The sequence below is a fragment of the Schistocerca serialis genome, chromosome 2, assembly GCF_023864345.2.
Source record: "Schistocerca serialis cubense isolate TAMUIC-IGC-003099 chromosome 2, iqSchSeri2.2, whole genome shotgun sequence".
NCBI classification, from domain to species: domain Eukaryota; kingdom Metazoa; phylum Arthropoda; class Insecta; order Orthoptera; family Acrididae; genus Schistocerca; species Schistocerca serialis.
In genome coordinates this window covers 874,927,442-874,949,130 of record NC_064639.1, presented here as the reverse complement: position 1 = coordinate 874,949,130, position 21,689 = coordinate 874,927,442, and the positions used below count along the sequence as shown (strand labels likewise).

Below are 21,689 nucleotides of genomic sequence, written 5' to 3'. Positions count from 1 at the left end.
TCAAGTTGTGCCACAAATTTCTCTTCTCCCCAATTCCATTCACTACCTCCTTATTAGTTACGTGATCTATCCATCTAATCTTCAGCATTCATCTGTAGCACCACGTTTGGAAAGTTGCTATTCTTTTCTTGTCTAAACTGTTCATCGTCCATGTTTCACTTCCATACAAATACTTCCTGACACTTAAATCTATACTCGATGTTAACAAATTTTTCTTCTTCAGAAATACTTCTCTTGCAATATCTAGTCTACATTTTGTATCCTCTCTACTTCGACCATCGTCACTTATTTTGCTCCCCAAATAGCAAAAGTCATCTACTATTTTAAGTATCTCATTTGCTAATCTAATTCTCTCAGCATCATCTGATTTAATTGGACTACTTTCCATTTTCCATATTTTCCTTTTGTTGATGCTCATCTTACTACTTCCTTTCAAGACACTGTCCATTTTGTTAAACTTCCCTTCCAGGTCCTTTGCTATGTCTGCCAGAATTACAATGTTATTGGCAAACCTCAAAGCTTTTATTTCTTTTCCATAGATTTTATTTCCTGCTTCAAATTTTTCTTTTGTTTCCTTTAGTGCTTGCTCAATATACAGATTGAATAACACTGAGGATAGGCTACAACCCTGTCTCACTTCCTTCTCAACCACTGCTTCCCTTTCGTGCCCCTTGACTCTTATAACTGTTGTCTGGTATCTGTACAAATTATAAATAGCTTTTCGCTCCCTGTATTTGATCTCTGCCACCTTCAGAATTTGAAAGAGAGAATTCAACAACATTGTCAAAAGCCTTTGCTAAGTCTACAAATGTTAGAAATGTAGGTTGGCTTTCCTTAATCTTTCTTCTAAGACAAGTCTAAGTGTCAGTATTGCCTTGTGTGTTCCAACATTTCTGCGGAATCAAAACTGATCTTCCCCAATGTCAGCTTCTACCAGTTTTTCCATTTGTCTGTAAAGAATTCGTGTTAATATTTTCCAGCCATGACTTATTAAACTGATAGTTCAGTAATGTTCACACCTGTGAGCACCTGTTTTCATTGGGGGTTGGAATTATTACATTATTCTTGAAGTCTGAGGGTGTATCACCTGTTTCATACATCTTGCTCACCAGACTGAAAAGTTTTGTCATGTCTGGCTCTCCCAAGGCTATCAGTAGTTCTAATGTGTGGGATGTTGCCTACTCCTGGAACCTTGTTTTGACTTAGGTCTTTCAGTGCTCTGTCAAATTCTTCACGCAGTAGCATATGTCCCATTTAATCATCATCTACGTCGTCTCCCATTTCCGTAATACTGCCTTCAAGTACATCGCCCTTTTATAATGCTAGTATATTCTGGAATATTTGATGTTTATATCAAAAACAGCACTATCCTTCCAGGAGACTGTTATGTTCTGTCTGTACATTGGTGTCCATGCTAAATGAGCATTCAGTGCTAAGTATTGTACTTTACTGATAGTCCTGCTTTTGGATTTGGGTTTGGACTTGACTGTGGCTATGACATAACATTGTTTGGTGGGAGATGCTGGATGGTAAGAGAAGAGAGAAAGCAGTTTATGGCTGCCAAAAATGTTGGACTACACTACAGATAACGGCCATGACATACATAAGGAGGTAATAGAGAATGTTGAAGAGGAGGTGAATGGATTTAAGCATCAATCTCCACTGCCAGTCAAGTGTGCCATGAAGAATGGACTCAGCTGTCTCAGACATAGGCTGCAGCTGTCAAACAAAAACCCAGAATCAGACAAGCACAGGTACTAAAAACTCCAAGTACAGTGCCTTATGTTAGAACAGACTTTGGAACACGGAGAACAGTACACTGGTATTTTTCTACTGTGAATGCCCTTGGCAGTTACACTACTGCAGAGGAAGAAGACAAATGTCTGATGGCTATTACGCCAAAAGTTGTCAACCTTTACAACGGTCCTATTCACACCAGGCCACTTTAGACAGTTATAGTTGATCTTTAGGACAAAGCCTGTCACTGTATCCTGCATGAAGTCTCTTCCCAAAATGCTGTAGCTGTTCCCTGTCGCCATACAGTAGCACTAGTTGCACACCTAGCTGATAATTTCAGGAAAACTAAGCAAGTTGACTATGGAGGTGAGGCTGCTAAGATGAAAATCCTCCCGGGATGACAATTACCAAGATTGCAGGAAATCACATTGGGTGCTAGTCAACTCAGGGCGATCTTTTTAATTTATTTTTATGTTTATTCTTTATTGTCATCAGCTAAGAAGACCGTGTTATGTGCTAAGATTGTGATTGTGCTGAGTGTTGCGAATAGGAAATATGTGCAAATAAGAAATATGTCCAGCCAACAGGGACATGTATTGCAAGAATAACTACCAGTGACATAATGCAGCCCTTAGGATTGGCAATTTAACAGGATACAGCCGTAATGTATTTCTCGGATGGATTTTCTTGCAGGCATCTCAAGCATTTATGTACTGTGGAAGATCGGAGCTCCAGATGGATGAAACTATTCCAAGAAGTGCACATAATGGGGATTGCTCTGGGTGGTTGTTTGCTATTGTTATCCCACTGTCATCAGTCATAAGAGTTTGTCTTCAGTCTAGATTCTCAGTTCCACTGTGAAGCTTTTGTCAGTTAGAAAATGCTAGTTAGCTCCACAAGAGAAATCTACATACCAGCGATGATAGTAAGCATTGCAGCTGAAAGAGGAGAATTTGGATCTTTGTCATGATCAGCCACATCTCATTCCTAAAGTTGTGTGAGTAGGAAAAACCGAACCAGTATTGGCTGGACAGTGCCATCAATGAAGAATTGTGCACTGTTACCACTTCCAACAATACTGTGGAGGAAGCTATTTTTGAACTGCCAATAGGATCTGGCCTAACCGAGGAACACTTTTACTGAGTGTTAGCCATTCTGCACCAGTTGTCGGATCTTTTCACATCTGAAGTCAAGAAGACAGACCAGGTGGCCCATGATAAAACACTCTGTCAACACTGTGGACCATCCACCAACTAGCCAATGCTCTTATATAATGTTTGTTGCACTTTCAGTATTTCCTTGATCGTCTCCTGTGGGGATTGTGAAGGAGTATGATACATGGAATTTCTGTGTAGACTACTGGTGACAAAATTGCACAAAAAATGTTTACCCGAGTGGCATTTAGATAACAGCCTATACTGCTTGAATGGAGCAGGGTATTTTTCAACTATGACAGTGTAATTTCGACACTGACTACTGTAAATGGTGTAGCCGACAGATACACAGTTATGTTTTACTGTTCTTTACCTACACTTCAATCTTAAGTTGTGCTCCTGGCTAGCATTGGCAGGACCACCTCCGAAGAGGTCCAGCGTAGCTGTGGATAAAAGCCAGGAACTGAAAAGTTTCTTCATCCATTGCTGTACATCCCAGAAGACTCATTGACAACTATGACATCTACGAAAGCCTTAATCATATTCTCTGTGCTGGCTGACTAGCCTGAACGACCCATTGGGTTGACTGGTGGGATGAGCACCGTTGCTTCAAGAGTACATCATCGCAATGGTATACAAAATTGGACGGAAACTTAGGACACTGACTGCCTCTCAAGGAATTATTTGGCAAAATACAGCAGTATGGATGGAATCCATCATCACTGCATTAAATGACAGTGCTGCTGAACAGAGGGAAGGTCCAACATTGGTTAGAACAAAAGAAGGCTTTAAGGAATAGGAATTGACCAAAGGAGAATTTCAGTTAATAAGTGGAACATTGTGTAAGAGGAAGTGTGATTCAGTGGTGCAGAAATGGTTGGTAATCATTCCAGTTTATCTGGAGCCATCTATCCTGAAATATTTCGCTGCCCCAACATCTGGGCATCTGTGCTTCTTGAAGACTTCAGACAGAATCAGATGCAGGTATCACTGACTAATGGTCTACTGATCCATTAGACACTAGGAACTATTGTAGTGTGTGCTTGCAATGGAAGAATGTGCTGTACTTCTGGTGTTAACAAACTCAAAGTAATTTTAGATATACTGTATGTTGAGACAGTGACTCTATGAAATGGGTAAAAACACCATACCATATGTGGAAAATGTAAACGAAATTAGGAATCGTGTAATACGTGCACACAATTATTCAACTCAGAACTGAAGCAGCTGTTATGGAAGCTGAACTGATATTTATCAAGAGTACCAATTAATTAATTAATTAATTAATTTCTATCAGGTAGCCAGCTCTAAAATAAACTATTAATTTTCTATCAGTAAAATTGAAAGTATTTCAACATTGACAATTCACTTATTTACGAAATGAGTGAGATTTGCACTTTATGCATGAATTGTGTTGCCACAATACTGTTTGTGGCAGCTCTGCACATTACATTACATTACATTACATTACATTACATTACATTACATTACATTACATTACATTACTGGAAAACAACTGCATATAGTCATCTATATAATGTTAATATTTAATATTTATTTGAATTTAGCAGAGAGAGAATGATTTGGGAAGACATGTATGGTCTAGTGCCATCCTGTGTTGTCTCCATGATAATAAAACAAACATCAGTATTGCAGAAATGGTAACACTAAAGAACAAAGTCAAATATTCATCAGTGCTCAATGCACAATGATTTGTCAGTACATAATTTGTTCACAGACTTTAAATAAAATAGTTGGAGACCATCTTAGATAACTCTTTTAATTACATTTAGGTTGTTAGATGCAGACTGCAGTTTTCATGATCATTGTTATTTCCAAGTACCTCCCTGCACACAAGCACAAATTTTCACATAACCTGTAGTAACATTCCGTGTACATATTTGTTTATATCCAGCCTAACCCATGAACAGATATTCCTGCAGTTGCATGCCATCATGTGATTAGGTAAAATCACACAACGGTGTGGGAACAATGTTTGAGAGTTGGAATTTTCCTCTCTCATGGACTGCAACACACTACCACGTTTTGTGTAAATGTGTCTTGCTGATCCTCATGGCCTTAACTTCATTTCTACAGATTTCCGAATTACATTAGAAAAATAGTCAAACTTTCACACCATACATATTTGCAGCGTGCGTCATAAAAACTGAGAAATACACAATTTACATGCCACAGTAAATCAGCGATGTCCTCCATGACGAACACAGAATATTTCATGTGTTAAAGAACCAGTCTGCAGTGAATGTGCCCTTAGTGTCCTACATTTGTAGATGTATCTCCCACAAAGATTCTCAGTTTAAGGTGAGAATCCATAGCTTCATCTGTGAAAATGTTTGGGAGAAATATTAATGTAGGGTAAAAAAGATAAGCTGTTAACCTTATGACAGAGTGGAGAGTTTACAGCTTCGGATGCACCAGTTGACTTCATAGTCAGTTGCAGTGGATGTGAAATGGAGAAGCATTGTACATCCTTTATTGTAAAACCAAAAACATTTGTAAGCATGAACACTTAAGTGAACACACAAGTTGCTCTGTCAGTAGTATTCATTTGATTAAGTATCTGTATTGCTTTTATCATTGGAATGAAAAAAAATACATAATAATGATGATATACATGCAAAGAATAAACTTACCAATGAATATACCTTATTTTCCAGCAATCTGTGCCACCAGTGATGGCATTTCATCTTGGATCTCTTGGTTTCCTTACACCTTTTGAGTTTGACAACTTCCAAGAACAAGTTACTAATGTGTTGGAAGGTATGTTATGTTTTGTTATGTACATCTTTCGTTAATACAGTAACACTTTAAATGTACCATAGAGTATTGAACTATTTTTATTATGGGGGACTGTTTACAGGTCATGCTGCCCTGACGTTGAGGAGCAGATTGCGGTGTATCATCATGAGAAAGAATGAGGATCCCAACAAGCAGTCTAAACCACCTACCAATCTCTTAGTTTTAAACGAAGTTGTTATAGATAGGGGTCCCTCCCCATACCTTTCAAACATCGACCTGTTCCTTGATGGGAAGCACATTACCTCCGTACAGGGAGATGGTAGGTATAAATACTTGAATTCACTGTATTGAGATGTAACTGACAGTTATTGTTTAGTATGAATAGCTTTGTATATGGCACTTGAGTTATGACTAATTATTGGAGTATGTAAAACATAAAAAAAACCTGCCAACTCTCCAAGGATTAGGCTACATCTTTCTGTGGAGAAACAGTGTGTCTTGTCACAAGATTCTTAACTGTTAACTTACCTTGTGTAGTTGCAACCAAGTTGGGATGTTCTTTCATCTTTCCTTAACCACATATGCTCTAAATTAGCAGCACCTGGTGTGTGATACTTGCAGAGTAGCGTAAATGTGTGGACATGAACTTTAATCAGTTTTGAAATACCTCACTGGATGACACAATGTCCAAAGCATATATTTTTTTCAGTCGTGACATCCATATCATATTGTGAAAGGGCAACTGTAGAGAGCACTAAAGCGAAATGGTGGCGTCAGTTAAAGTTTTAAGCCTATCATTGATACTCACTTGAGTGGATGTGTTAGAGAAGTGGTATCATAAAGGCAGGGGTACTACTTTCGTGTACACAAATCACAAAAGTTACAGGTCTCTCTCTTTTCTAAATGATATACAATGATTGGAAATTCATCCCCCTTTGTTCTCACCTGGGGTGGGTGTGGATAAAACAACATATTCTTTGGATTCTTTGTCTTTCTTACATTGTGACCATACAAAGTGCCAAAAAGGGTGATTTGGAACACTGCCACTAGCATAAATATAACCATTGTTTTGTACCATATTTTGGAATTTGTCTGTGAGTAGTCCTTGCTCTAAAATAATAGAATCAAAGCTTTCAGTGGTTGTATTCTAGATTCTTGATTTTTAAAATAATTTTTTTAAAAGAGAGTATAGATGTATAGCAGTTACCACTCTCACTGCAGTTAAGGACTTCATAAAACATACCACATTGCAAAGTATGGAAGAGTGAAGGACAACTTGTGTAAGGTCCAAGAAAATTACACACATAAAAAAGATGACAGATAGTAGTAGAACCATTCATTTACTGGAATTCTTCAGGGCTAATGTATGATACAAGAAAAACTGTCAATATGAGTCTGTCATTGCACAGATCTAGACCATTTACCAAATCAGCGGTATTCATTCCCATTTCTTATCTATACTAACAATAAAACTGTAAAACTATCATGTCTGTCTTCCTGTTTGAACATACTAATCTCCAAAACTACTAGATGAAATTTGTGGGGTTTTCACAGGTAATGGGAAATGTATTGGCTGTGTGTCATAAAAACTGGTATTGTAGTTAAAGTTCGTCTAAAATCATCTGCTAAGCTTAATAGTTCCAATGTTCAATCATCATGGCATACTATATATTTTCGGAAGTTCACATCAGTGACAGAATTGAGCGCTGCCATATTAGCTTTATGAATACAAACTAACAGCGAATTTACTTGACTGTGACAAAAGGATTTGATTTTGCTTTGTGTATTAAAAACTTAATGCCATTTCTTTGCTTCTTTTTGTAGGTTTTATTGATATCCTTTGCCAGGAAAAACAAATTTATTGTTTGTTTTGTGAATTGGGTGCCTAACCCTTATATTTTGATTTCATTTTGTTTACAAATAAAAACGCCTAGTAAACTGTAGAATCTTTCTGAATACACTAGAATGGCTGAAAGATTGATAACTAGGATGTCAAGAATCCAATGAAACTCATGATTCGAAACTTGCTGTGGATTGAGACTGTCAGACTTTGGCTCTTGGGAAACTACTTCCAACAGCAAGCGCGATGTAACTGTTTCCAAGAGCATCGTGCATTAGCTCCCTCCTCAGAAACCTTCACTTACAGGCTTAAAGTTACTTTTCTCCAGTGGAATACTATAGAAGCAGAAATATTGACAGGAAGTGCTGCAGATGAATTTCTACATCCCAAATCCTGCTTGTTCCTAACAGTACCATTTTGCTATAATGTGTACAATTCGCATTGAGCTTACATTGTGACCATACAAAGAGCAAAAGACCAGATACTGTGTGTTGCTGGTGTGGACATTAGTATCAACTGTTTTTTGTACAAGCCAGCTAGGTGTGGCAATCTCCCTTCTTAGTAAAGCAAACAAGCTCGTTGCTCATGCAGCCAATCATACTACTTCAAACTATATACAAAATAGCTAAGTAAAAAATAAATTCCATATGTGCAAAGTATCAGGCACAGCTGTAAATAAGTACTCGGCCAAAACCTGGTTTCTCAGTTCGTAACAACTATGCAGGTGCATGAATTTTGTATTGCTGTGTACATGTCATTTCCCAAGCACATGCAGTGGTAGAATGTTGGAAATATTTTGTTGTGCTGTGTGAAAAAACTGTAATCTCATATCACTTTCAGCTTTGAACAGTGTAGCATGTTAGTTTTATAGAAGTTTCTTCATACCAACATAGAATCCTTTACAAACTTTTAAAAAAAGCCAAAATCTGTGTTTATGAAATTCTGCAGAATACAGGCCACTTTATGATTATTTCAATCTAAGAATTTTGCGAATGTTTTCCATTGAAAGAGAGATTAGCAGAGATGAAAAAATGTGAATCCCTTCATTGTCTTGACATTGTGTGTATGTCATTGTCTGTTTATTTTCCAGAAGACAACAAAGGGAAGCTAATGGCCAGACTCAGTCATATTGAGATTACTATTCTGAGGAGAATTGTGCAAGAAATTTTGTTGAAGTTACAGCATGAAATAATAACTAGCGGAAAGACCCACCACAATTGCTCACTTCTCTTATCATGGTCTCTCACTGAGCATTATAAGGAGTGTCAACAGATGAATAACTAAGTACATTTTCTGCTGTTTGTGGAGCAGTTTTTGTTCACTGGAAACAAGAATGTAAACACACAAACTGCACGTAAATTAAGAGGCTGAGTCAAATATAAACTGCAATTTTTTACACACCTTTTTGAAAATGCTCATTGTTGCTTTCATTTACAGTGATTGTTCTCCACAGCTAGAATGCTGTACTGTTTCTGTAGTCAGAATCACAATGTCAGAGCAAGAGGTACTGTCATCTGTTGTGCAATGCATTGTAATAAAGTTTCTCACAACAGAGGGTATAAAAATGTCCAAAATTTTTAAGACATGTGGCACAGTTTGGGGAAAACATCCTGAGAAAGAGTCAAGATGTACATGTGGCACCAACAGTTTTTATGAGGATGAGAAACAGTTGAGAATGCAACTCATAGATGTCGCCAAAACCGTCTCTCTGTGGGGAATGTTTTTGCAATAGTATATCTTGATTTTAAAGTTCTTCTCTTCGATTTTATGTATGAATTTTGTACTATGAAAGTTGCATACTATTTCCCACTTTTGGATCAGATAGAACGTACATATTGTCAGAATTGTCACCCCAGGTATCTGCCTGAACTTGGCAAAAAATTTAGGAACTGTTCTGCACCACAGGAGAATATCCTCCCTACAGCCTGGACTGCAATTTTCATTTTGGACCACTAAAGGTTGCAGTTGGAGGACAGCAGACAGTTGTGCACTAACACACTGACAGCATCATTGTCATCAGAACTGTGACTACAATGATGCCATCAGTGTGTTAGTGCACAACTGTCTGCTGTCACAGCCACGTTCATTGTATGAAAATGGGATTTAGAAACTGTATCTACTGAAAAAAATAAATTCCCATTCAGGAGGCTATATTGGAAAATTAAGTTTGTGTGAATTTCTCTGCAGCTCAAATAAACTTATAAAAAACATTCAAGTTTTTGTTAGTTGATTGCATGTTCCTTTCTTCTTTCATAAAAGAACACTATGTGAGTTGAATGAACCACACAGTCTGGTACAAAAAGAAGAAAGCTGCTGTACCTGAGCATTCCATTGGTGTGAAACATTAATACAGTTTTGTCAGCAGAATTAGTTGTCTAACTCAAAAAAACCTAAAACACTTCTAACAAGTGCGATATAAATTTTGAATATAGATTTATATGTAAAATATTCCCTGCCAGTTTTGTGTAAAGACTGAGTCACATGATGCCAAAATGGTCACTTGGGGTAGATTCTAAATACTGTTACCGTTATATTGAGTTTCAAAAGTAATTTACGACAACCCACGGAAGTGATTGACATGGTTGTGCATTTTGTTGCTGTTTTCTGTAGTGACTCTGTTTTAATTATTGAAAATAATATTATTGCACTTTTTAAAGCATAGTTGTGTATGACAGTCAGAATCTTCCTTTGCAGGTCTTATAGTATCAACTCCGACTGGCAGCACAGCATATGCTGTAGCTGCAGGAGCGTCGATGATACACCCAAGTGTCCCTGCTATTATGGTGACACCCATATGCCCCCATTCACTGTCTTTCAGGCCTATTGTGGTGCCAGCTGGTGTGGAGCTGAAGGTTGGTACTCACAAACTGTCTTGTGTATCAGTACTGAAATTATAAAGGTCAGAGACTACCTATTCACAGTATTACATGCAAAGTTTAAAATATTCTCACTGTTGTTGTAAAACTTTATTTAACTTTCTTGCTACATACCATGATTGTAGGTATTCTCTGCTTTCCAAATAGAACAACATAATAATGTTGTTGGACAAATGCAAATATTTGTACTTAGGTATTGCTGTAGAATAATTGTGATTTTAAAGCATCACTTTGTTGACATAAGTGTGCTCATTCAAGTAGTAGTATTGGTGATAGAAGGGGAGCATCTACATGCTGGCCACCAACAGAAACTGACCTAAGAAGCCTACGTGCTAAGCTACATTAAGCAGTATAGTTCATTCAGTAGTCTAGGATAGCACATAAAATTCCATCGCAGGGAAAGGACAGGATATGATACACAGGCAAAAAAGATAAAAAGAAAAAAACCAGAAAGTATGCTTCAAAAGTCTCTCCTAAATTTGAATTTCCACTGATACACTGTATTAACTGATCAGAAAAGTTTGCATCACCTGGGTATCTGTGAACATTTGTGAGCTTACAGTAAAGGGCAGTAAGGAAAGAATTAATGTCTCAAGAGACTAAAACAATAACTTTACCATGAAATAAGAATATAACGGTAACAAATATGCCAGTCTGTTCAAAAATGCATATTTGTGAAATTAAAATCTGCTATTGATCCACCCTGTACACTGCAGAACACTTACATCCTCTTCGCAATGCTGCCAACAATGTTGTCAAGGTGTCACTGTTCAAGTATGTCACCACTCTTAGGTGGCAGCCCCATTGAGGTTACTCAGTTTGAGAGACAGCTTTCTGTGGTTACACACTGTAAATTGTGCTCAGATACCACTGGTTATACTAGTTGATAGATTTGTACGCCTGGAGAAAGGTGTTCAGTAGGTGTACAAGGTATGCTGAAATGTGTATCATCTTTACAGATAAAGCCATTGGCAAATTATTGACTATTGAGCTGGACAATAAGATGGACAATCCCGCTCCAATACTGAAACACCTTGAAGCTACCATGAATAATGAGAGGCTTCTGACAACTGTACATGATGTGTGTGCAAAACATGAGTGACCCATGGGACTGTATGCCTGAAAAAATGCACTGCTACATGGCTGTCTCCATAATCTAGTATGATCGTCAGGTGTCAGACACACACTGCAGTTGTTTGCAGTGCAGGTGCTTCCTTACCAACGTTCTTCCAGCACCACTTGTGTATAAAGGACACCTAGAGATCAAATTAATGGATGCACGCAACAGTTGACCCAGTTGTCTCGGAAGAGCAGCATAGAGTTCTGTTGTTCTTGTCAGAGTACCTACGAACCATAATTGTGGTTTGTTTTCATTACCTGGTGCTCATCTTGAGGTTGAAGCTCACTTGTGTCCATGTTGCGTACAAATAAAATTTATTTTTTGATAGGTTCTGCCTTGACCACAGATAGAAAAGAAGATAGTTGTTTGCTCAAGGTGGAACTTCACCAAAAACAAATGTTATTAGCTGGTACATTTGATTGCGGGTGACTCTATGAGACAGATTTTCACTGTTTCATGGATTATGATAGCAATTGACTGTAGAATGGCATTGCTGTAATGTATGTCAGTTTGGCAGGCAACTTCTGCACATGTGGCTGTCTTTATTGATTTTCTGTTGTCAGAAGAATATTGAGAAAGAGGTTTTGGATTTAGTGGTGATTTTGTTGCAAAATGTTTTTTGAGCAGTTTATATGGACAGTATGATGTAAGATTCCATTAGTTTCAGTGAAATATACCCCATATCACAACTGAACTAATATTTCCAGTCAACGAGTAGTATGAGCCGGAAGAAAAACAATCTATTTCGATCTGAAATTTTCTAACAATCCCCAACCCTTGTCCTATTGAAAATGTATGGTGTGCAGTACTGACAAGTTTTTTAAGCAACAAGTAAGGTTATGCTTGCAGCATATAAAATCATTCCTCTTTTTGTGTTGACTGGATTGATGCTCCCATTTCTTTCAAGGAATTAATCTTATCAACTGTAATATCATATGTAAGTGTATGTACTTCTGTGTTAGGCTAAGAATATCCAGCTTGTTGAATATATAATCTTAAATATGGTTTATGAATGAACTTCCTATATGATCGTAACTTAATTTTTGGGTTAAAATATTCTGAGGAATAAGAAAATCTGTGTGTAACCATGTTGAAGTGGTTGGCTAACTTCATTGGGAATAAGAGAACTTTAAGGGGGAGATGGTAGAACTCTCACATTATTATGAATTTTTTGGATCACACTGCAAAATTTTAGCATATTTTTATTTCAGTTAAACAGTTTGATGCTCTCATAAAAGAAGCTGCTGAATGATACTGAAATTCAATATAAGGTCTTTAATGTATTAATCATCTAAAACCAGTATTATACAAAACTAATATTTTCAACTGGAGATTTTATGCCTGCATATCAAGTATTGTATATTAATATTGAATTCTTTTTGTGATAAATATTTACTGGAAAAAATGAACTTTAATTATGGTTTATATAATAATGATCTAGGAGATTATACTATAGCCTTTGTGAATGCCATTTCTAGATCTCTGTGTCCCCTGATAGCAGGAATACATCATGGGTTTCATTTGATGGCCGGAACCGGCAAGAACTGTTCCACGGTGATAGGTAGGTTAAAAATGAATGCCAGTGCATTGTTGTACCTGTACCAGAATTGCTTCACTGCATGTAGTAACACTTCCCTGGTGCTGTTGCAGATCTGCCATTTGCACTGTACATAACTTTGTCCGTTGTCAAGTTGTAGTTGTGAGTTGTATATTTTGAGTATTTCCTGTCGCCTCATGAAAATGAAGCCACATTGTGTCCCTTTAAGCTTTCCTTATTGTCACAGTATAATGCATCCTTTATAGTGTCTTGTAATGTAGGATGTAGTCGGAGAAGATAGTCAAGTTGTAGTTGTGAGTTGTATATTTTGAGTATTTCCTGTCGCCTCATGAAAATGAAGCCACATTGTGTCCCTGTAAGCTTTCCTTAGTGTCACAGTATAATGCATCCTTTACAGTGTCTTGCAATGTAGGATGTAGTCAGAGAAGATAGAAACATTACTGCCGTGAATTACGCAGTCAGTTGACACCTTCTTCACATGTCTCGTTAGCTGCAAGTGTCTTGCGTTTTGTCTCTATTAGTTTGTATTGCTAGTAGACTTGGAAAGACAAATGATTACTAAGTACATTTCATGATTCATTCTATGAAAGGTGGTTATTATGTGCCTGGAAATACAGCATTTAATATATTAGAAGGCATTTAATTTTCTTGCATCTTTCCTTCTACAAAACTTTTGTTCATATTGTCAGTCCTTTCAAAGACTAAACATTTGGTTGACAGTTATTGTGGTTAAACAGTGAGATGTTTGATGGATGATACTCCCTAGAAGTAGTATTGTTTGATAAGAGAACCAAAGAAAGGTCTTGATTTTGAGGTGGGTAAAGTTGCAAATGAATGCTGTTTTGTTTCTAAGGATTAAAAGTATTTGTATATTGTAGTGTTAAAGGAACTGCACTTGTTGCAGATAATGCTGAACAGTGATGCAAGAAGTACATCCTGGGTATCTTTCGATGGGCGTAACCAGCAAGAGTTGAGAATTGGAGATAGGTGTGCATATTTAATTTTTCATATTTGGAAGATAATTGCCTATCTGTAATAACAAGGGGTATTCTTTATCCTTTGCCAGCTGTCCTGTAGTGAGATGTAGTTTTTGGGTTAAACTGATCAATATGTTTTACCTCTGATAAAGGTGTTGAGCTATTTTCCTTGGTTGGGGTTCCACTTCACATCTTACTGTCACAGTATTTTTTTTTTTTTTTTTATGTTTGTATACACCCTGGTTCCATATTTTAGGTCTGTTTCTCTTTCTTTGTATGTGTGTACAAGTCGGAAGACGGACAATTTCTGTCAATATGTGGAGCCCATTTCAATCTCTCAGAATTCTCCTGTCTTTCATTGCTCTATCTTCCTTAATTATTAAATGTGTTGTAGTAAATACCATACAGCATCTGTTATTTCAGACATGTTACTTTCACTTCATGTGTCTCTGTAACCCATAACTGTGTCAACCAATAATGCAGTGTAGGTTAATATGTTTAATGTGGTTATTAGTATGTGTAGTTAGGAAACACACTTCACTCAACTAAAATTCCATGCATGTGTAATTCATCAGCAACAGGAAGTACCTTGCATTCACAACAGAGCAGATACATGTCACAGAATTGAATTAGTTGTGATATGAACATTTTCTAAAGAAAAGTGGAATATTAGTTTTTGTGGATTTGGGGCTACTGTATTCATATGTTTGGACATAATAATATAAAATTGGTATAAATTGCATGATCATTTGTTCTTTTCATTACTATTTAACAGCATGAACTGTGAAGTACTTGTTACTGCTTGCAGGTTGTGTGTGTGTGTGTGTGTGTGTGTGTGTGTGTGTGTGTGTGTGTGTGTGTATGTTCTTCAATGCTAGTATCTGTAACTTTTTGAAACTCAGTAGGCATGTTGACTAGAACTAGTATGTTGCTGCTGCTGCTGCTGCTGCTACTACTACTACTACTACTACTACTACTACTACTACTACTTTCAAAAATAACATCACTGTGACTCTGTGAAATTAATAAAGTCCAGTCTCGTGTTGCTAGAAAACTAATATCAGCATTACATATTATTTATTTACTTAAATCGTGGAACTGCTCAGTGCAAGATAACACTAGTTTTAATTTAATTTAGTTCAGTTTGTTTGACATTCTCTATTAAACAGAAGGAGAATAAGAAGTCTATTCTAAAGGAAAAGAATTCTACAGAGGGGTCCAAAAAAATGTATCCCCTGTTTAAAGTCTGCAGCTTGTGGTCTTGCAGTAACGTTCTTGCTTCCTGCGCATGGGGTCCCGGGTTCGATTCCCGGCGGGGTCAGGGATTTTCTCTGCCTCTTGATGACTGGGTGTTGTGTGTTCTTCATCATCATTGACTCGCAAGTCGCCGAAGTGGTGTCAACTAAAAAGGACTTGCAATACGGCGGCCGAACTTCCTCGCATGGGGCCTCCCGGCCAACAATGCCATACGATCATTTCATTTCACTGTTCAAAAGTCCATAACTCCCAAACTAATTGACGGAGTTGTCTAATCTTTGGTAGTGTAATAGTTTGTAGTTCCGGCAATCGCCACATGTGTGTTGTATTGTGTTGTTTTGTTTTTTCAGATGACAGTCGCCATATAGTCAGTGTTTTGTTCTTAGTTGCACCTAGTTCAGTAAACATGGCTGCCACAAGGTACAGTTCAAACTCAATGGTATAGTAAATCGCCACAATTGCATCTACTGGGCCGCCGAAAATCTGAACGTCGATGTAGACAAAGCCGTGAATTTGCCAGTAGTAAATGTGTGGAGTGGGTTGTCTTAACAGGGCTTGATTGGGCCATCCTTTGATGGCACCGTTACCAGTGAGATGTACCTTTAGGAGCTTCAGACATCCATTTTACCTGCCATCCAAGACTTGTATGGATATGGAAGAGTTTACTTTCAAGAAGATGGTGCCCCTGCCCACTACCAAAATCGTGTTAGGGCGTTTCTCGACGAAAATCTACCAGAAAGATGGATAGGCCGTAGAGGTGCTGTGGAATATCCACCATGTTCCCCAGACCTAACTCCTCTGGACTTTTACCTGTGGGGAACACTAAAGGACGTCGTTTATCAACAAAAGCCACGCACATTGGACGAACTTTGAGAATCCATCGTACATTCATGTGCAAATATCCAACTGAACACGTTGCAGTCAGTAGTTCGTGCTGCACTTTGGCGGCATCGTTTGTGTGTGGATGTTAATGGTGACCATTTCGAACACCTACAGTGATATCTTTAAGTTGGACTTTCAGCTACACTTTCACCAAAAATGAGACAACTCCGTCAATAAGTTCGCAAGTTATGGACTTTTAAACAGTGGATACATTTTTTTTGGACCCCTCTGTATTTGTATGTGAACAGCTTCATACTGAAACCAGTAACAATTTTGTTTATTGGCACTAGTTGTGCACAACTTTTTATGCAGCTACTGCTACATTTTATCTGGGTCCTTGTGTGCAAAGAATAGATTTAAATTATCACAAATATGCAGAAAATTGAAGTAGAAAGAAAATAAGCTAATGTAGATGGGAGGGAGAGGACCGTTACCCCAGAAAAAATATTGTTCTTAATTTTCTTTTACAGTAGACTCTAGACTATCTGGCCTCCATACTATATAGGGCCTATATAACTAACATCTTACTGATACTTAACTGTGATAATTGAAGATTAATTTATTGTATGTGCTGTACTTTTCAAAGATTTATCAAACTAAAATTCTGTGTGACCTCTCAAAATGTTTTTTGGATCTTTTGTGCTAGAAACACACAAGAATTATAAAGTACATACTGTATTGTTAACACTGAATAAATTACTGGAACCACTCTTCTACGAACAATACTTGGCTCTCTTCCAGTGTTCACAAACAACGATTAACACACCTAGGTAGCAGTGCTTTTGGCAACAATGTGATCTTTGTTTTTTCAGTTGCATACAAGATGTTTTCAAGATGTGTGTGTGTGTGTGTGTGTGTGTGTGTGTGTGTGTGTGTGTGTGTGTGTGTGTTGATTACATTTTGGGAGAAGAACGAGTTAAATCCTGCTATTAAGAAGAAACAAAATAATGTAAAACTCAAACTCATTGTAGGTTTAGAATGGCTTTACTAGTAGTTAAAAATTTTTATTTTGAAATGTTTTTACTTTATTTTCCAGTTTTTTATGTGCTGTTGTCTCTCCTATTTAGCCTGCGAGTGACAACCTCAATCTACCCTGTGCCTTCAATATGTGCTCAGGATCAGATCTCCGATTGGTTTGATTCTCTAGCGGAATGTCTGCACTGGAATGTACGCAAACGGCAGAAGCACTTGGACGAGTTGAGTGATCTAACACACTCGAGCTCCAACGATACTCTGGACTCGCTTGACCATGCTGAGCAATTAGACAGTTAGACTTACAAGGTAAGACGAGAATCGGCGAAACAGTCACTGTGGAGTTAATGGTAGGCCCTAAATAACTTTCAATACAATTTGTTATGGGATAATTGGTATGAGCACTCTGTGTTGTATGTATTTCCAAATATTATAGTTGGGTGATACGGTGTCTGGAGTATGTTACCTTTTATCAACACTAGACTTCGTTCATGATAATTATTCTTAAAACTGTTCTTAAGTGGCTGTCTGTAGCTGTTAAGTATTTTTAAAAACACACATTTCCATCATGAGCTGTAGACTTACATATTTATTCTGTATGGGTTTCAGTTAAAACTACCATCTTCACAGAAGAAAACTGTGTAGTGCAAAACAGAGATGAATGTAAAATATATACAGGCAACATAGAAAATGGGTGCAATTACAGGTTTTTGAAACTGCAATACTTACACAATATACATCAATTGATCAAAAATTAATTTTCATCATATAAAACACAACCAAATGTAAAACATACATAACTGTCATGAGAGTCTCAACATAATGTATATTACCATGTTGTGAATTAGCACAATTACAGTAATACGTGGGTTGGAACTTAAATAGTGGCAACTACTTATTCACAACCAATACAAAAAGAGTTACATGTTTGCACTTGTTACTGACCTTCAAAGTAGTAATCAGAGTTGTGTGGAACCCATTGCCAGCAATGTGGAAGGCGTAGTATACCGTTAGCAGAGCCTGTTCTGTCGATGGTGCGAAAGGAGCGGTCTGCTGCTCGTCTAATCTCTGGAACAGTTCTGAAGCAAATGTCATGAAGTGGTTCCTTCATCCTCAGAACAAAATCAATCACAAGGACTTACGTGCGAGGAGTCTGGTGAATGGTACAGTACTTCCCAGTCCCTTAGACTGAACAGAGCAGCCAAAGCTTGCACTGTATGCACCTGCGCATTGTCGTGCTAAATGATGGGTGGATTGTGCAGAAAGTGTCGCCGCTTCTTTTGCAAAGCTGGTCGCAGGTGATGCTCCAAAAATGAACAGTAATACTGTGTATTGATGGTCTGCAGTGGAGGAATGTAATGCGTTAGGATAACACCATCACAGTTGAACACGAGAATTGCCATAACTTCAGACCACTCCATTCACGCCATCAACAGAACAGGCTCTGCTAACGGTATACGTCACCTTCCACATCGCTGGCAACAGGTTCTACACAATGTTGGTGACTACTTATATTGGTTATGAGTAAATAGTTGCCACTATTTAAGTTGCAGCCCTCATATAAACTTTGCAAGAACTTCACACTTAATAACTGATAAGTTACAATTTTCAAAGTTATAGATACTATGCTTTACATAAATTTAACAAAGAAAACCTTGTAGATATTTGTACCTCAGAAAATTGTAATGTGTACAGTCTGGCACAAATTTTCACCCATCACTGATAAATAGTACAGCTGAAGAAGATTTAAATTTACAATTTTAGATCAAATTTCATAATACAATGTATTTAATGAGTGTGCATCATTATTAAGTATGCGTGTCTGAAGGAATGTTGTATAACGTGAATTGTCAACACACTTTATATAGTAACATTTTTTTACTTTTATTTAAGTTATGTGTTTATTGTGAAGTGGAAATGTTTATTAACAAATACTTAGTCATATTCTTTCATAAAAAGATATCTTTTTAAATTTATTTATTTAACCTGGCAAGATTAGGGCCATCAGGCCCTCTCTTACATCTAACCAGGCATTCTACTTATTTTACATTCATACGTTTTAGTAGGCATGTTAAACTACATCTAGTACAAAAAGTGAAATAAACAATTAGAAAGGTACACCTGGAAAAATACATACATATAGAGTTCATATTTGTAGATCATAAGTACTGTTATAATTAGACATTATTGAAGAGACAAATTTTAGATAGGAGTGCTGGCAGCAGGGAGTATGAGGGAGACTCATGGTGAAGGGAGGAGAAGAATAGACATGATGAAACATAATTAGGGAAATATAAAGGAAAAGAAGATTGCCTGGCTAATAGAGATAGATGAAGAGGAAGGCATCTCAGGAGCAAGATAGGAGACGCTAGCTTTGCTATTTGACAGATGAGAGGATTGGCCTGGTACATTAATTTTGTGGAGAACTTTGAGGATGATAGTAGGAAATGCTTCAACTTCTTCTTAAAAGCAGCGGGAGATTGAATTTTGCGCAAGGTAAGGGGCAGTTTGTTCCAGAGGCGGACAGCGGCAACTGAGGAGGAGTTTGCAAAAGTTTTTGTTTTGTGAGTGGCCACAGTTAGGATACCAAATAAGAGTGACCTCGTGTTTCGATTATGATGGCATGAAAGGTTTTTAATCTCTGAAGCAAGGTACTGGGGTGCTTGCGCGATGAGGAGTCTGTGAAGCAGACATAGTGTGGTAGTCACGCAATTTGTCCGGCCGCAGTCACTTTAGCTCGGAGTATGAAGCACTAACATGATCATATCGGCGAATGTTGCAGGTGTAACGCACACAGGCATTCATGGTTAGCTCTAGCCGTCTTTTGTTTTCACTACTCGTGCCTTGTTGAATCACATCACAATAGTGGAGGTTCGGTAGAACGAGTGCTTGCACGAGCTGGCGTTTCAAGTCCTGTGGAAATATGTTCCGAAACTTTTTGAGAGCATAGAGACAAGCAGGCGTCTGTCGGCACACTGCGACTGTATTCTCCGCCCAGTTGAGATGCTCATCCAAAGTTACACCCAAGTTCTTCACTGTTTTCTGACATGGTATTGGAGTACCGTCGAGCAGAATAGGAGGTAGCCGTTCGCGGAAATCTGAACTTATTAATTTCTGATGGGCTATTAAGATTACTTGCATCTTTTTTGCATTTAGTTTAAGCCCCAGGCTTTTCACCCATGTCACTACCGAAGACAGATCATCATTCATCTGAGCGATTGCAGTGTTTACATCTTCAGGTCTGACGCTTAGGTAGAGCTGGAGGTCGTCAGCATAGAAATGATATTTATAGGAGGACAGAACCGACGAAATATCGTTGACATATAAAGAAAACAAAAGTGGTCCTAAGACTGATCCTTGTGGCACTCCCGAGGAAACATGTTTCCAGGAAGATTTTTCATTTACACAGACAACACATTGCTGTCTGTCTTTTAAGTAGCTTTCAAACCATCTCATTGCACTATCAGAGAAATTAAGCTGTTGTATTTTTCTGAGCAATATGTCAAAGTTAAGTGTCAAAAGCTTTGCTGAAGTCCAGTAGCGTCAATATTGTTGCCTTTCGATTGTCGATGGCACATTTCAGGTCATCTGTTACTTTAATAAGAGCAGTGTTTGTGCTGTGATGTTTACGGAAACCGGATTGAAATTTGTCATATAGGCTGAATTCATGCAAGTGTTTGGTGATTTGGTCATGAACAATATATTCGAGTGCTTTGGAAACAGCAGGCAGTTTGCTAATTGGTCGGTAATCACTAGGCAGTTGCGGGTTTTCGATCTTAGGGATGGGTCGAATTATGCTTCTTTTCCATGCAGTGAGGTATATTCCGTTCACGAGGGAAAAATTAAATATGTCAGTTAAGACAGGTACTAAGATATCGGCAACATTCTTAATCATGGTTATACCGATACTGTCGTTGCCTATTGCATCAGAAGAGATTCTCATTATTGCTTTTCTTGCCGTATTTCTTGTTACATGTTTTAGATGGAAGCTATCGTTGTTAGTTATCCTGTTTGAGGATTCTTGTGGACAGTAATTATCAGCCGTGCTGGTATTCAGAGGTGCAGAGAAGAATTCATTTAATTCGTTAGCTGACATATGAAAAGTAGTTTCCGATTTTGCCTTTCCGACCCCCAAGCTACGGAGATTCTTCCATAGAGTCGTGGGCGTCAGATCGCTGCATACAAGGGAGCGAGCGTGCCTGATTTTATCATTGCGAATGCATTGTTTCACTTTGTTCCGTAGCTTTCTGTATTCTTCGAAACGCTCTGGTTTCGGATCTGCCTTGAAACGCCTGTGGGCAGCATCCCTATTAGTCATCATTTGACGTAATTCAGCAGTCAGCCATGGAGCAGAAGAGTTTCTTACACGGATTGTGCGCACAGGTGCATGTTTGTCATAGAGGGCAGTGAGTTTATCACCAAGTTCATTAATTTTGCCATCGATTGTAGGTTCTCTGATTATTTGATGCCATGAGATTTCTGAGCAATCGGCTGTTAGAGCGTCAAGGTCAATACGTTTCATGTTCCTACAAGTTATGTAGCGCGATTTGATCCTT

The 21,689-nt window shown here is 37.9% G+C and overlaps 1 protein-coding gene across 6 annotated transcripts in view; it reads left to right on the top strand.

Moving 5' to 3' along the window:
• LOC126458199 (NAD kinase-like) overlaps window positions 1–21,689 on the top strand; it is a 517,930-nt gene that overhangs the window by 489,043 nt on the left and 7,198 nt on the right. For 5 of the 6 annotated variants that reach the window (XM_050095090.1, XM_050095091.1, XM_050095092.1 and 2 more), the window contains exons 5-9: window positions 5,570–5,672; window positions 5,773–5,970; window positions 10,186–10,343; window positions 12,966–13,048; window positions 17,229–17,442. In XM_050095090.1, coding sequence (XP_049951047.1) covers window positions 5,570–5,672; window positions 5,773–5,970; window positions 10,186–10,343; window positions 12,966–13,048; window positions 17,229–17,433 — 747 coding nt within the window. In that variant the 3' untranslated portion in view covers window positions 17,434–17,442. Of the gene's footprint in view, window positions 1–5,569; window positions 5,673–5,772; window positions 5,971–10,185; window positions 10,344–12,965; window positions 13,049–13,949; window positions 14,033–17,228; window positions 17,443–21,689 lie in introns of all 6 variants that reach the window. The other variant, XM_050095089.1, reaches the window with a different exon arrangement.